This window comes from Ixodes scapularis, unplaced genomic scaffold (assembly GCF_016920785.2).
Source record: "Ixodes scapularis isolate PalLabHiFi unplaced genomic scaffold, ASM1692078v2 PGA_scaffold5__190_contigs__length_132052651, whole genome shotgun sequence".
NCBI classification, from domain to species: domain Eukaryota; kingdom Metazoa; phylum Arthropoda; class Arachnida; order Ixodida; family Ixodidae; genus Ixodes; species Ixodes scapularis.
In genome coordinates this window covers 62469958-62482502 of record NW_024609880.1, presented here as the reverse complement: position 1 = coordinate 62482502, position 12545 = coordinate 62469958, and the positions used below count along the sequence as shown (strand labels likewise).

At 42.6% G+C, this 12545-nt stretch overlaps 1 protein-coding gene and 1 non-coding gene across 2 annotated transcripts; one reads left to right on the top strand and one right to left on the bottom strand.

Annotated features, from left to right (window-relative positions):
- Positions 1–47: 47 nt before the first annotated feature.
- Positions 48–8444, top strand: LOC115317698 (ribonuclease P protein subunit p25-like protein). The gene is made up of 6 exons (XM_040206140.1): positions 48–258; positions 602–747; positions 919–1011; positions 7279–7313; positions 7384–7500; positions 8204–8444. Coding segments are annotated over exons 1-6 (528 nt in total). The 5' UTR covers positions 48–257; the 3' UTR covers positions 8340–8444.
- Trnas-gga lies at positions 1117–1190 on the bottom strand. The gene has a single exon. It is a non-coding gene; the product is annotated as a tRNA-Ser (tRNA).
- Positions 8445–12545: the final 4101 nt, after the last annotated feature.

The window sequence follows — 12545 nt, the reverse complement described above, 5'->3', positions numbered from 1 at the left end:
GCTGTTGGAAGAGTCGACACAAGCCAAACAATAGCCAAGTGGCCGAGTTATCCAAACAGCGCCGAGGCGCCGACATCATCGAAATCATTGCTCCAGAAGTTGGAGAAACATGATCAACACGGCGAAACCATTATGAAAGTACTCGAAGAAAGTAGCTTTTGTTCTCAAACGCAGTTATTGTGAAGAGATAGCTAGATATTGGTTTAGCAAATTTGTTGATTTTGAATGCTTCGAGCCGTGTCTCTTGCCAAGAAAAAAGTAAGTATACGGACGAAAATACTTAAATAATTGTGTTGCATGTATGTTGAGAGAGCCGGAAGTTAGCCTCGGTGGGCGTCTGGTGTCTCAGCTGTAGGTGAGACATTTAGCCAGTGCAGTACCACTGCCACTCTGGGGTCTTAAAGGTGCATCACGCAGTAGTAATACACGACAGCACGCCGGTACGATGCTCATCCAGATCAAAACGAACAGGGGGTACTGCAGCGCGACCTTTCGCTCCACGAGCTCCGAACTACGGTCCGTTAACGGATTCGACCGCTGATCCCCTCACGACAGTCCTTTTCCCTCTCTGTAACCAGGAGTTTCAAACTTTCCTTTTCAGTGGAGAACTACACAAAAGGCGAAGTAATTGAAGAGAGTCCAAGCTCTTTGCCCTTCAAAGACCTCCAAGAGGGCTTCGTGCACATGAAAGTTCAACCGAGCAGCAAGCTCAGAAATATTCTTGAATTCGCCAAAAAGGCATTTCAAGTAAGGCCAGTTTTTGAAAACGTGTCACCTAGTACACTTGTTTACTAATTGTAGAACTCTTCCCGAAAGGTTATAGAAAGGCAACTTGCTTGCACGTATCTGTTTATATTGTTGCCATCACATTATGTCAAACCAATCATCTGTTGACATACTTTATATTATACAACACAGGATGAATCAAAGAAGCACATGGTATTCACTGGTTCTGGTCATGCACTTGGAAAGACGATCACCTGCGTAGAGATCATGAAGAGAAAACACAAGGTATACCATTTTCTTTGCTTTGAATTGCTCGCACAGAAAACATGTTCTAAACAGTGCTATCATGGCCAAACACAACTAGGTGACTGGTGCGCGACCGAAAAAATCCGCCTGGTCCGGGTATCGAACCCGGGACCTCTCCATTTCCAGTGGAGCGCTCTACCCAACTGAGCTAACCAGGGGTTAGACGTCAGTAGAGCAAACAGGTTTTATTAGCTGCCTCTAGTCTAACACCAACAAGGGTGAAAGGCTTGTGTTTTAAGGTTATGAATAAACATTCCCTTTTTCCTTTTGCATCAAGTTGCGACTCAACATTGTAACCACAATATCTCAAATGCCGTTATCTTTGTTAATTTGTTGTGCTGCCCCATCTACCTGTACATGGCTTGCATGTGAAATTGCACTGTGCCAATGGTCATTCCTAGTTGTCCAGAAAAATGAATTCGGTTGTGCAAAATGCATTGTGAAGAACTTTACTATGTGCCGCAGCAAGGTTCTTCACAATGACTGCTGATGTGACATCAGTGCAAGCCATATATTGGTGATGAGATGTCTTGGTGGCACCACTTCGCGTGTGCTCTCCAATAACGAAGCTGGTAGGATGCGAGCAGACGTGATATGTCGGCACGGAGTAGCTATGTTAGTTTGCATCTGTGCCGATTAAAAATGGTTTATTTATTAAAGAAACATGTATGACATTTTTGTGAGTGATCTTTCTAATGAATAACAGCACCTTGATGTTGCTTTTTATATTAAAAAGCTTTAAAGGAGCGATGCAACAATTTTTGTACTGAGCACAAATACCGCTTAAAACGGATCCCTAACGTTAATGACCTATGAAACACGCGTTCGTTTTTCACCCCACGCAATAGAAGTCCCAGAAAAAAAATTTAAGAAAAACGAGCAGCGTTCACCCCCTCAACTTGCAGCCAGAACAAGCGGCCACATGATCTGGAGCCGATTATATGCCGCCAGTGTTGATCATAGCCACGCGCTGGGGTTGGCAAAGCGCAGGACACGCGCTGAGTTCCAGACATTGTTATGGCTCGGTTGTTGTCATCGTTGCAGCGATTGGACACGGGTCACAACCCGAATGCTTCTCGAGCTAGCAATTGTCACGAGCCCAAGTCGAGTGCCCACGCAATGCTCGGGTCCAATCTATGAACCGCATTCAAATATCGTCACTTGGGTGTACTGCGATCCTTGAGTTACGTCATCAAATTTTGCAAAGGAGAGATTGAATGAAAATGATTGCTTTTGTCCTTGAAATTACACCGCAACAAAGGATTTTCTTGGCCAGTGGCGTTGTGTGTGAGTATCCTTGAGTCCCAGGTGTGCCAGTAAGCTTGTGTAGAGAGAAAAACATTCCAATTGAATATTGTTGCACAGGTCCTTTAAATTTCCAAAAACAAGCCTGGAGCTTCAAATTACAGCTTGCACAACCTCTCCAATTCTTGTTGTTGTTGTTGTTTTTTTGTTTTTTTTTTATTATTATTATTATTATCTGTGGAGGTTGCTGTAGGTAAAGGATTTGCATTCACCGGAGTAAATGATGTGCTGTCTTCTTAGCTGTGCACATGCAAACAGTTGTGTTGCAAAGAACCGCACACTTGTTCTAGCTACAGTGAGCTTGCCAATACCAACACTTCTCTCCATGTGTGACTCGACAGTCGGTGACTAGCAAATGCTCGTCAACAACTGACGCTTAGCTTCTCCCGCGTCGAATACATGGCAATGAAGTTTGTCACATCGCGACTTCTGCTCAAAAGAAAAGCATAAATTTCTATAAATTCTTTAATTGTCAGACATTGCCCGGCAAATTCAAGAGAATGATTCATTTGTTTTATCGAATTTTTAATAAGAATTGTTGACAAGTTTAAAATTGCACGCTGAGAAGCACATCATGCATTATGCGCATTTGTGTTCCCAAAATTAAACAAACGGTAGTAATTCATAGCAGGTATATACGTCATTTTTTGGGACGCTGAAGTGTCAATGACTTACTAGATTAAAGGGGCCCTGCAAGGACTTTTTACTGTTTTTTAATTTGCACCGAACCTGAGCGCACTGATTGTAGTAACTTAGTGAAACTTTTCTTTTCGCGAAATTCGCTTTATTTTAGAAGTTATAGGCAATTTAGAATTACAAAAACAAGCAAAAAATAACCTCCTTCATGACGTTGTAGGTCCTGGCTTGAGTGGCCGTGAACTAGAGGAGGAATAGTGAACTCATCGAGCGCTCACGGCTGCCGCACTTCGTGTTGACGGTGCCAGAGGGCGCCACTAAAGCATGTTCTGGATAGGCTGTATGCAGCGGGCAGCCAAAGCGGCTTTCATTGCGTTTACTGCGCGATTAAACACTAATTCGGCATGACACTTCATTGGCCACAAACGACAGCCAACACGGGGTAAAGATCAGTTCAGAATGGGAGCCACTTCGCGCTGCCATACCGCGAAACGGCCAAACCGCAAGACAAAGCCTCTCGCCGAAGGCCTTCGGAACGCTCGGAGCCGGTCGGATCTTCCTGTCCATACGACTGCAGCGCCACCGTATACATCCGGGATTTTTCCATGTCGGCGCCTTATCCCACTACTCCTTTCTAGTATGCGCCGCCTTTGCCACCGCTTGGCGGCGGGTATGTCGACGGGTCATTTCTTGTTTCCATACTTTATAAACTGCATTTCTTTCTTTTTTTCATCTATAATAGTGAACAAAAACTACTTTTATAAATAATTGAAACGGTTCGCGCACTTATATTTTGTATTTCGACCAAAAAGAAGTTTTTAGTGGCTCTGACCAGTAGTAAGCCCAGGACCAAAGACGTCACATTTTGCGCGCTTTCGGTACATCGGGTCGCCCTCGTCGGTGAAGGAGGTTTCCGTGTCGTCCGGTTAAAATATGGCGCACTGATATTTAGCTACTCTTTCCGTGCCCGCTGGCTTGCCCGAACCCCAAGAGACGTGGAAACCGCATAAAAAGTAGGCCCTTAAATATGATTGCAGGGCCCCTTTAAGACTTTGATTGCAAGGGTGTCTCGCACGTTTTGCGTCGACCGGGTGAATAAGCAGAGATTTCATTGAAACGACTCCGGAAGCCAGCCACCACTTTTTCCAGTCAATTATCTTGATGAAATGTTTGTTTATTGGTTTACGAAATGCAAAAAGGAATCAACTTGGAACTAAAAGGAGACCAGCGCTCAAGAACGCATTGGAATAGACCTGTACACATTACCCAAAAAAGTAACTAGTAGATACCGTTACTCGCTCAAAATGTGACTAAATATGTTACTTGTTACCGATCCTCAAAAGGAACGCATTACTTTACCTTAAAAATAGGGAGATAACTTTTTTCTTACTTTGATGACCAAATACAGAACTGCTTTTGTTTCATACTTGATTGTTTTCTTTTCAGTAGTCATTGCATTTAAGCAGTAACTGGCTTTCGAAGTTTTTATCAGTTATGCTTCTCCGCTTCATAGAGAATACATCTCTGGCGACGCTGAAGGGTAGTTCTACTGACCCACTCAGAGAAATGGCAGTGTTGTGCTTCAGGAAAAGCTGGTGAATCTGGGATTCCCCTTTCTCTTTTGTTCCCTCCACCTCTAAAGTTCTAAGTTGACATAGGGTTCTGTGCCTTCCCACGTTGGCAACCTCTGGCATTGCATTCGGTCTGTACACAATTCTAGAATGTTCAATTGGCAAACCTTATTGTTTTCGCTGAGTGAAGGGCATTGCCAGCTGTAGAGCTTGACTAACGTGTTCAGCGATAAACATTGTTATACTGCCATACTGTTTAGTTGTTTTCGGGTTGCCCATCTGCCTTTGTCGCAATAGACGCATACTCAGGTTACAATTATAACGAGGCTGTTTAAATGTTGTTTTACACGTTACTCCTCAAAAGTAATGAAATGCCGTTACTTGTTACTTGGCCTTAAAAGTAACCAAGTATGTTACTCGTTACTGAGAAAAGTAACTAGTAGAAGTAACTCGTTACTAATAATGCTTTACATACATGTCTGATTGGAATCAACAGGATACACAAAGTCGCTTTCCCTGAAGTGTTTACTACACACGCAAGAGGCTCTCGAATTTCACTTTTCTATTTTCAATTAAAAGGTTAAAAGGCGCGAACAAACAGGACGAAAAAGAGACACGTACGACACATCTTTTTTTTCGTCCTGTTTGTTCGCGCCTTTTAACCTTTTAATCGATATGAACCAACTAGCCCCAACCAGTTTTATTGCTTCTATTTTCAGTTTGATGAGACATTCCTTTCTCAGTTTTATTTTGTCCGAATCATAATAAAAAAATACACCCCATTCGCCGTGGCAGGTGTTGTAGTGCGGCAAAGTGACGGATATTCTATATTTATCATCCAGCTTTTTGTACTGGGGTAGAGAACGCAGCACGCCCCCATCCTAGCACTTCGACACTCAGCGCCGAAAGTGTTTGTTAGCACCAAGCTTTGATAAAATGTCCTACTACAAGTATCACTTAACCAAATAAACAGAACGCGTGAAACAGGCTTTGCCACGTGTTACCCAAACAGTGCATGAAGCGAGCTGACGAGCTTAGGGATCCTAGGTATGCGCGGTCTGTCCGAGTCTGTCCTACCCGTCACGGCGCTAACGATGATTATGACAGCTAGAAAAGCGCCCCCTGTAGTTTGCGCATGCCGCTAATAGTAGCCAACAAGGTGAGAATGGCAGGGCACCTCTTTTGAACGCCTGCCCTTCAGCACGTGCTTGCTTCCTTTCGAAGACTGAATCGTCATTGAAAACATTCTGAGCTATATGTCAATTTGGAATCCCCGTCCTTTGTTACTTCATTTACGAGCTTAAAAAAAGGAAATTTCGGTTTCCCAGGGGGATTTTCCCCCTCAGTTCAGCAAATACGTCACTGCAGGGAGCCGTTAGGAAATTTTTGTTGTTTGCACAAGACGGCGACATAGACCGAGCTTAATGTGAGAAGCCAGAGCATCGGGTATCGCTCCAGCAGTGGCACCGTAATCACGTCACACACGCAAATGAGTGAATGACATCCAATGTCTGATATGCTCGGATGATTGTAGGATGGTCAACGCCATTGAGCTCTAGCGTTGCCTACATCACTGCGGTCGGTTTTTAGGTTTCAAGCTGTATGCCAACACTGAATGTCGGGCTACAGAGGTCAGTTTGAGAGAACAGTCTGCAACTTCAATCGGTCGAGCCGCGTCCCAATACGATCGCCAAATGACAACCCGCAAGTATATTTTCGCTTCGACCACAAAAAATTGCCGATCCGCTCGCAGCAAAAGGGCGACAATGCTGGAAATATAGTGAATCGCCTTTGTGTGCTTGAAGAGTGCCATGTCTAGTTACTACTGAGAAATATTGTAGTAAAAGAGGATAAATAGAAAACTCGTAGCCATAAAGCCAGTCATGAGAAAATCCCAACATTCTAGGACTACACTTGCGAAAATAAACAGCCCAAGCTGGACATGCCGATAATCGAGAGGTCAAGTGTGCGCGTCCCACCTTGTTACTCGTTTTGCAAAGTTCCGGGTGTGAATCCTGTTGGAGATTTTATTTCTTCATGCTATGTTTCATTACAATTCTAATCCACAATCAGCTTTCACAATGAATGGGAGATGCAGTGGGACGAGCAGCATGGTTACGATGGTCACCAAAACAATCCACAGGCGTTTGGAACCGAAACTTTATCGTAATTATGCGATGCTGTAGCGTGCAACTAATACAAGAATGCTAATAAATAACTCAATAATTTTATCACTCCCACTTTATTATATGAAGATTAAGTAAAGTTGAATCTGTTCTACCTTTCTCTGTTCTACCTACAGTGATGTTTTGTAGCTCTTGATGCCAAGAGTGTTAAATACTAATTTCACTGTCAAAAAAAAAAAAATTTTAATGTGTTTATAAAATGCAGGCACAATATTTTTCATTGTAATACTTGGAATCAACCAACGTCTTTGTGCTTTAATGAATTAAGAAAATTAAGATCCAGCAGATCCATTCTCTTTTTGTGACCCCCTTAACTGCCTTCAGACAGTGATCTAGGCACACCCCCAAAATTCCCTGCACAAAATACAAAAACCTATAGTATGTCCCTCCCCAAATCCCCTCCCAAGAATGTGTGACCCCCACTCCCCCAAGGTTGATTGAAAATCCTGAAGTCACCACCCTTTCAGATTACCTGTTGTTCAACAGCAGTAAAGGAAACCAGATGCACATATTGCCCACCACATAACATTTGCTCTCTTCCTTTGTAGCAACTTCACCAGATCAACAAAATCTGCTACAAAAAGTAAGCATGTCAGAATGATTCAGCATGAGAGCCATTTCGTTTCCATGACCTAAGCCAGTTTAAATTCCAGGGTGGAAGAAATTTGGCAGCCGAAGTCCGAGGACTTGGACAAGCTGAAGGTAGTGCGGGAAATACCGACCATACACATTCTGCTCAGCAAAGATCCTGTGGACACTACAGAACTCGGGTAAGGGGCACAGCCATCAAACAAGTTCAGTGCACACTCGGTGCAGAGTAACCCAATGGGTGTCCTCAATTTATAAAAACTTGCAGCACCCCAGATGCAGGCGGCACTCTTGGCGACCCGTTATTAAGGGTCCAGGAAGCGACCCTTCTCGAGAGGCTAATTTGAGAAAATAATTTTTGGAGACATGAGTAATGAATGCCTTTCTACTATTTCATCTGACTGAGGAGACCCCTTTTGCAACACCAGAACACTTACTAATAATAGCTTGTTAGGAAGATCAAATCTTTATGCTGAAAATACCAAGCAGCACCGTAGGTATAGCTATGAAAAATCTTTTTTACGCTACCAAAAAACCCAGACAGAAGAAAAAAAAATGTCTTGAAAATATATATACTTTTTTTTTTTATCTCTGGGTTTTTGTTATTAAATACATCTAGAAGGAATTGTCTCGCAATTGGCAGCACTCTGGCCCCCGGATGCCATATATTAATCGGCATGGACAATTTTCCCAGTTATTTTTACTCTGCAAAAATGGTCGCCATCAAACGCAAGTCGTTTCATTATCTAAACGGTTCTAACCACTGTCCTCATTACTACTAGTAGTTCTAGACACCTTTGTGTTCTCAAACTGGTTGGGAAAAATTCATAGGATATCCGGAAATGACATTGGGTACCTCGAAGCTAGTATTTTCATTGCACCCAGGTACCAACTGCCAGGATGCAAGAATCCTACCTGGAGCACAGAACAGAGACGGCCACCAAAGCGGACGCAGAGCAAGCCGTTCATGAAAAAAGCTTCACGCCGCAACAGCAAACCCACGCAAGAAGCTGCTCAGTGAATTCCTCAGGCACCTTTACTAAAGGAAAATGCAATTACAAACACCTGTGGTCTGTAAATAACCTTCAATAAAAAAATCTAAACTTGTCTCGATTATTTCGATAAACCCCGGGAGCACGGAATATGGTGTGCGAGCGTTATGCCTACATTATGTGTTATGCTTGATTACGGGGTAGCGTTGCGCGTTTTCAGATGCGTTGCACACTGCTAATGCAGAACTATTGACAGTACTATCGATAGTGGAAGCCAATTTTAACTAAAAACTATTGATTGTGCTATCGAGGGTCGACGAAACTGCTATCAATAGTATACTATCATAAAACTATCGCTTGTCGACTATCGTAAAATTGCTTATACTCGAATATCAAGAAACCATCAATAGCCAACTATCATAATCCTATTTATTGGGTTTTACTAGGCACCGAAGAAAATCCAGGAATTGTGTAGCCCGGAGAAAAACAAAACTGCAATTCCGCATAGTTATCCGCATAGTTCCGCATAGTTATCGAGGATCAATCTAAAACCTATTAAAAAACAATCTCAAAAAGGGTAGAAATACTCCTTAGAATCTATTGTTGAACTATCTAACTTAATAGGTTGTCAATGTTTTTTTGCCGTTTTATATTGCTTTTTAGAATGTGCCCTTTGTTTTTACGAGTTCAATCGGAAAAATTAATATCCCTGTCGCCTCAGCTAAGTAAACTATATGTGTGTTGCATAAATCCGGAACCCTGTTTGAGTATACTACTAGCGATGGTGATTGAATATGAAAGTATGGAGAGACGGGTCGCGAGAAAGGAAGGAAACAATATTGCCTTTCGGATTCACAAGCCTTTTTCACTAAAATAATGCCTCAATGATAATATTGTTACTTGGATCGCAAAAAATTATTTTTATAATTTATTTATAATCCAGTTAATGTTACGATTCCAAACATTGTATTTGAAGAACGAAAAAACTAAAAGCATCAGTAACTAGGTGTGTTTTCTTGGTATAAACGTTTTATTTGGTAATGTTCAATTTGAGGTCTGCACAGCAAAGTCTGTTACATTTATTGATTCAAACATATTTATATTTTTTGTGACGGCTTCTGTATTTCGAAGTTGTATTTTATACGAACAAGTAATTATTTTCCCAGCCACCAACAATAAAAGTGGCAACGTATCGTGGCATACAAGCCTACTGTAAAATACCGGGCAAGCGCCCACTCAAAATTGGGAGAAAATCGCAAACAAATGGGGAACTCGAGCTAGTCCAGTAATCAATTTTGTATATAAATGTACTGTCCATAGTTTCTCAGATATTACAAATTTGGGAATGGGCGGATGTGTGGTATGCAACGGCAAGTGCTTTCGTCAACAGCTAATTCCCGATTTTCGAGAGAGAAAAAAAAAAATTATGATCCCCAGCAGTGTGTTCATTTTCACCTGTCAGTGGTCAATGCAAGGAAAAGGAATAGGTGTCAATAGACCGATCTCACCAGCTAGTTTAAGTACGCCACCGCTGCCGCCATGCATCGTAGGAGCTGTAGTCTTTCTGCACGCGCAACAACCTTGCTGGAGGTCTGCGCGAGCAGAGCACGAGGCGGCGTGAGCTGTCTCGTGAACTGGCGTCTGCCTCCTACGTACAGTTATGGCGGCGTCACGCATGCGTGGAATGCTTGGTGAGATCGGTCTATTGAATAAGAAAGGAAACATCAGCAGTGAAACAAACTTGTGGAAACCCTAATGCAAAATGCCTTCAGTAAATGTTTTCTCAAGCTCCAAGACAAAAACAAATACTGAAAAGATTTATAAATGCGGCCATACTAAAGTGTAAAGCCCGATACCTGAACCCTATCAATATACAAAATCTGTGCAGGAAAACTAGCATAACACATTTCTGTTTTACCTCTAAATTAATTGTATAAAAATGCAACTCTGTTTTGTTTTCTTTCAAGTTTTTTCACGTTTTTCCTAAAACCAAGCGTTTTCTGCCGATACATATCTGTTGTCATTCCCTTTTTGGTTAGTGCTTTAGTTTTTTAACACTCTATAGTTTTCTGAAAGTTGACTTTAGATAGTATTGATAGTCAACCAAAAGCCAACTATTGATAGCATTATTGATAGTATTAGCGAGAGTCAACTATCTATAAAACTTTGGATGCTACTACTGATACAGCAGGGGTAGATTTAGGTGTGGGGTGACCGCCTCCCCCTCAAACCTCCCCCAAGGTAACGTTTTTCTAAACGAAAAAATGTATATACCCTAGCCAAAAGTTTAGTATTTGGCAACAGCAAATATTTGGTCAACAAAATGGATCTGAACGTTTTGGCTGCAACGTCGTATCGGCAGGCTACCCACCCCCCGCCAGCCGAATGCCTACTGCCCCCACAAGCCCGACCCATAAAAACCTGCCATACCGTAAACTACTAAGCAAGCACCCCCTCAAAATTTGAAGATATCTGCTAAACAATAGGGGATGGGTATATGTGAGGTCATCAATTTTACATATATACGTACTGTGCATATTTTTTCAGATGTCTCAAATTTTGGGGGTGGGCGCTTAGTGCATATGCATGGTGTTCTATGGTAGTACTATCGATAGTAAATTTTTCAATAGTTTTGCATCGCTCCTGCACACACAACACACTCGTGCCCCCCCCAGGTATATCAGAATGATCGCGACAAGTTCCAATCTCGTCACGAAAGCTGTGGAGGAGTATGCTTTACTGAGAAGTTTCCACGGGTTCTTCTTCAGAGAGCGCGTGTGGCACCTCGAAATATTAGTGTTCCTGGATTGCTAGGCTCTAGTGGTGCAAAACTATCGATAGTACTATCGATAGTATCGATAGTCGCCAGAAATCTGACTATCGATAGTGAAAAAAACTATCGATAGTCGACTATCGGAAAAGTATCGATAGTCGACTATCGGAAAACTATCGATAGTACTATCGATAGTCGACTATAGAAAAACTATCGATAGTACTATCGATAGTCGACTATCGAAAAACTATCGTTAATCAAATATCAGAAAACTATCGATAGTCAACTATCGTAAACCTATTGATGGTACTGTCGACGATTTACTATCGATAGTTTTGCGACACTAGTAGTTTGCGTCGCTCCCTCTTCTCTTTTTATCGCTTTATTCATTTATCTTTTTTTTTTTTTCAAATGGGACACCAATTAGGCCAGCCACTTACCATCCCAACTTTCGTTCAGCTTTCAGTGATGACGAAGACGGCAGTTTGGGCGAGGAGAGGAGAAGGGGGAGGCGAGCGGTAGGGCGAGGGTAAGGCGGGCCGGGGAGGACGAAGCAGACGGAACGCTGGAGAAGAGATGGGGAAACCTCCTTCTCTCTTTAGCGTTCCGTCTGCTTCCTCCTCCTCGGCCCGTCTTACCTTCGCCCTACCTTCTTGAGTTGTAACGGACTATAGTGGTGCAAGACTATCGATAGTATCGTTAGCCGCCAGTATAGTAAAAACTATCGATAATCGACTATCGAAAAACTATCGATAATACTATCGATAGTCGACTATCGATAGTCGACTATCGAAAAACTATCGATAGTACTATCGATAGTCGACTATCGATAGTTCTGAGACACTATCGATAGTCAATTTATCGATAGTTTTGCATCACTACTAGGCGCCCCTTTGTGATAGCTGAAGTAGCAACGAGGGGAAGAGGTTTATCTAAAGCACCTTAAAAAAAAAAAACTTCGCCCTTTTTTCTTTCAAGTACCGGCAACCACTGTTGCGCCGCCATTCGCTTCCATGAACTGCACGCGGTGCAGGCCCTGAGCTTTTGGCACATTTGACGCTACCTGTAAAACAAACACTTTGAAAGGCTTTAGGTTAGACCTAAAGCCCCTTGAAAAAGGTCTTGCAAAGAACAGACAACCATTGTTGTGCGAACGTGGGAGAACCTTGCCGGCGGCGGGTGCTCCGCCGCCACTTGCTTTCAAGGGCTGCATCATCGCGTGCAATTACTTGTAAACGAACATGAACGCATAAAGAGGCATTAAGTTTCTTGCGCCAATGCGCAATCTATGGGGTGTTATATGTGAAGTTGCGACGTTGTACGCCAGCCGAGTGATACTTGGTCCTGCTGTTTGTGCTCCCTTTCATCTCCATCTTGTGGCGCCAAGCAAAGACATCAAGCTACGGATCACGTAATGCGGGTTTGATTCTCGCTAAGATGCGTGGTATATTTTGGTCGTTTG

Excerpts from the sequence above, each read along its gene's own strand:
- LOC115317698 (XM_040206140.1), top strand. Across the intron at positions 7,314-7,383 it reads AACAAAATCTGCTACAAAAA|GGTGGAAGAAATTTGGCAGC; the intron begins GTAAGCATGTCA and ends TTTAAATTCCAG. Across the intron at positions 7,501-8,203 it reads GTGGACACTACAGAACTCGG|GTACCAACTGCCAGGATGCA; the intron begins GTAAGGGGCACA and ends CATTGCACCCAG.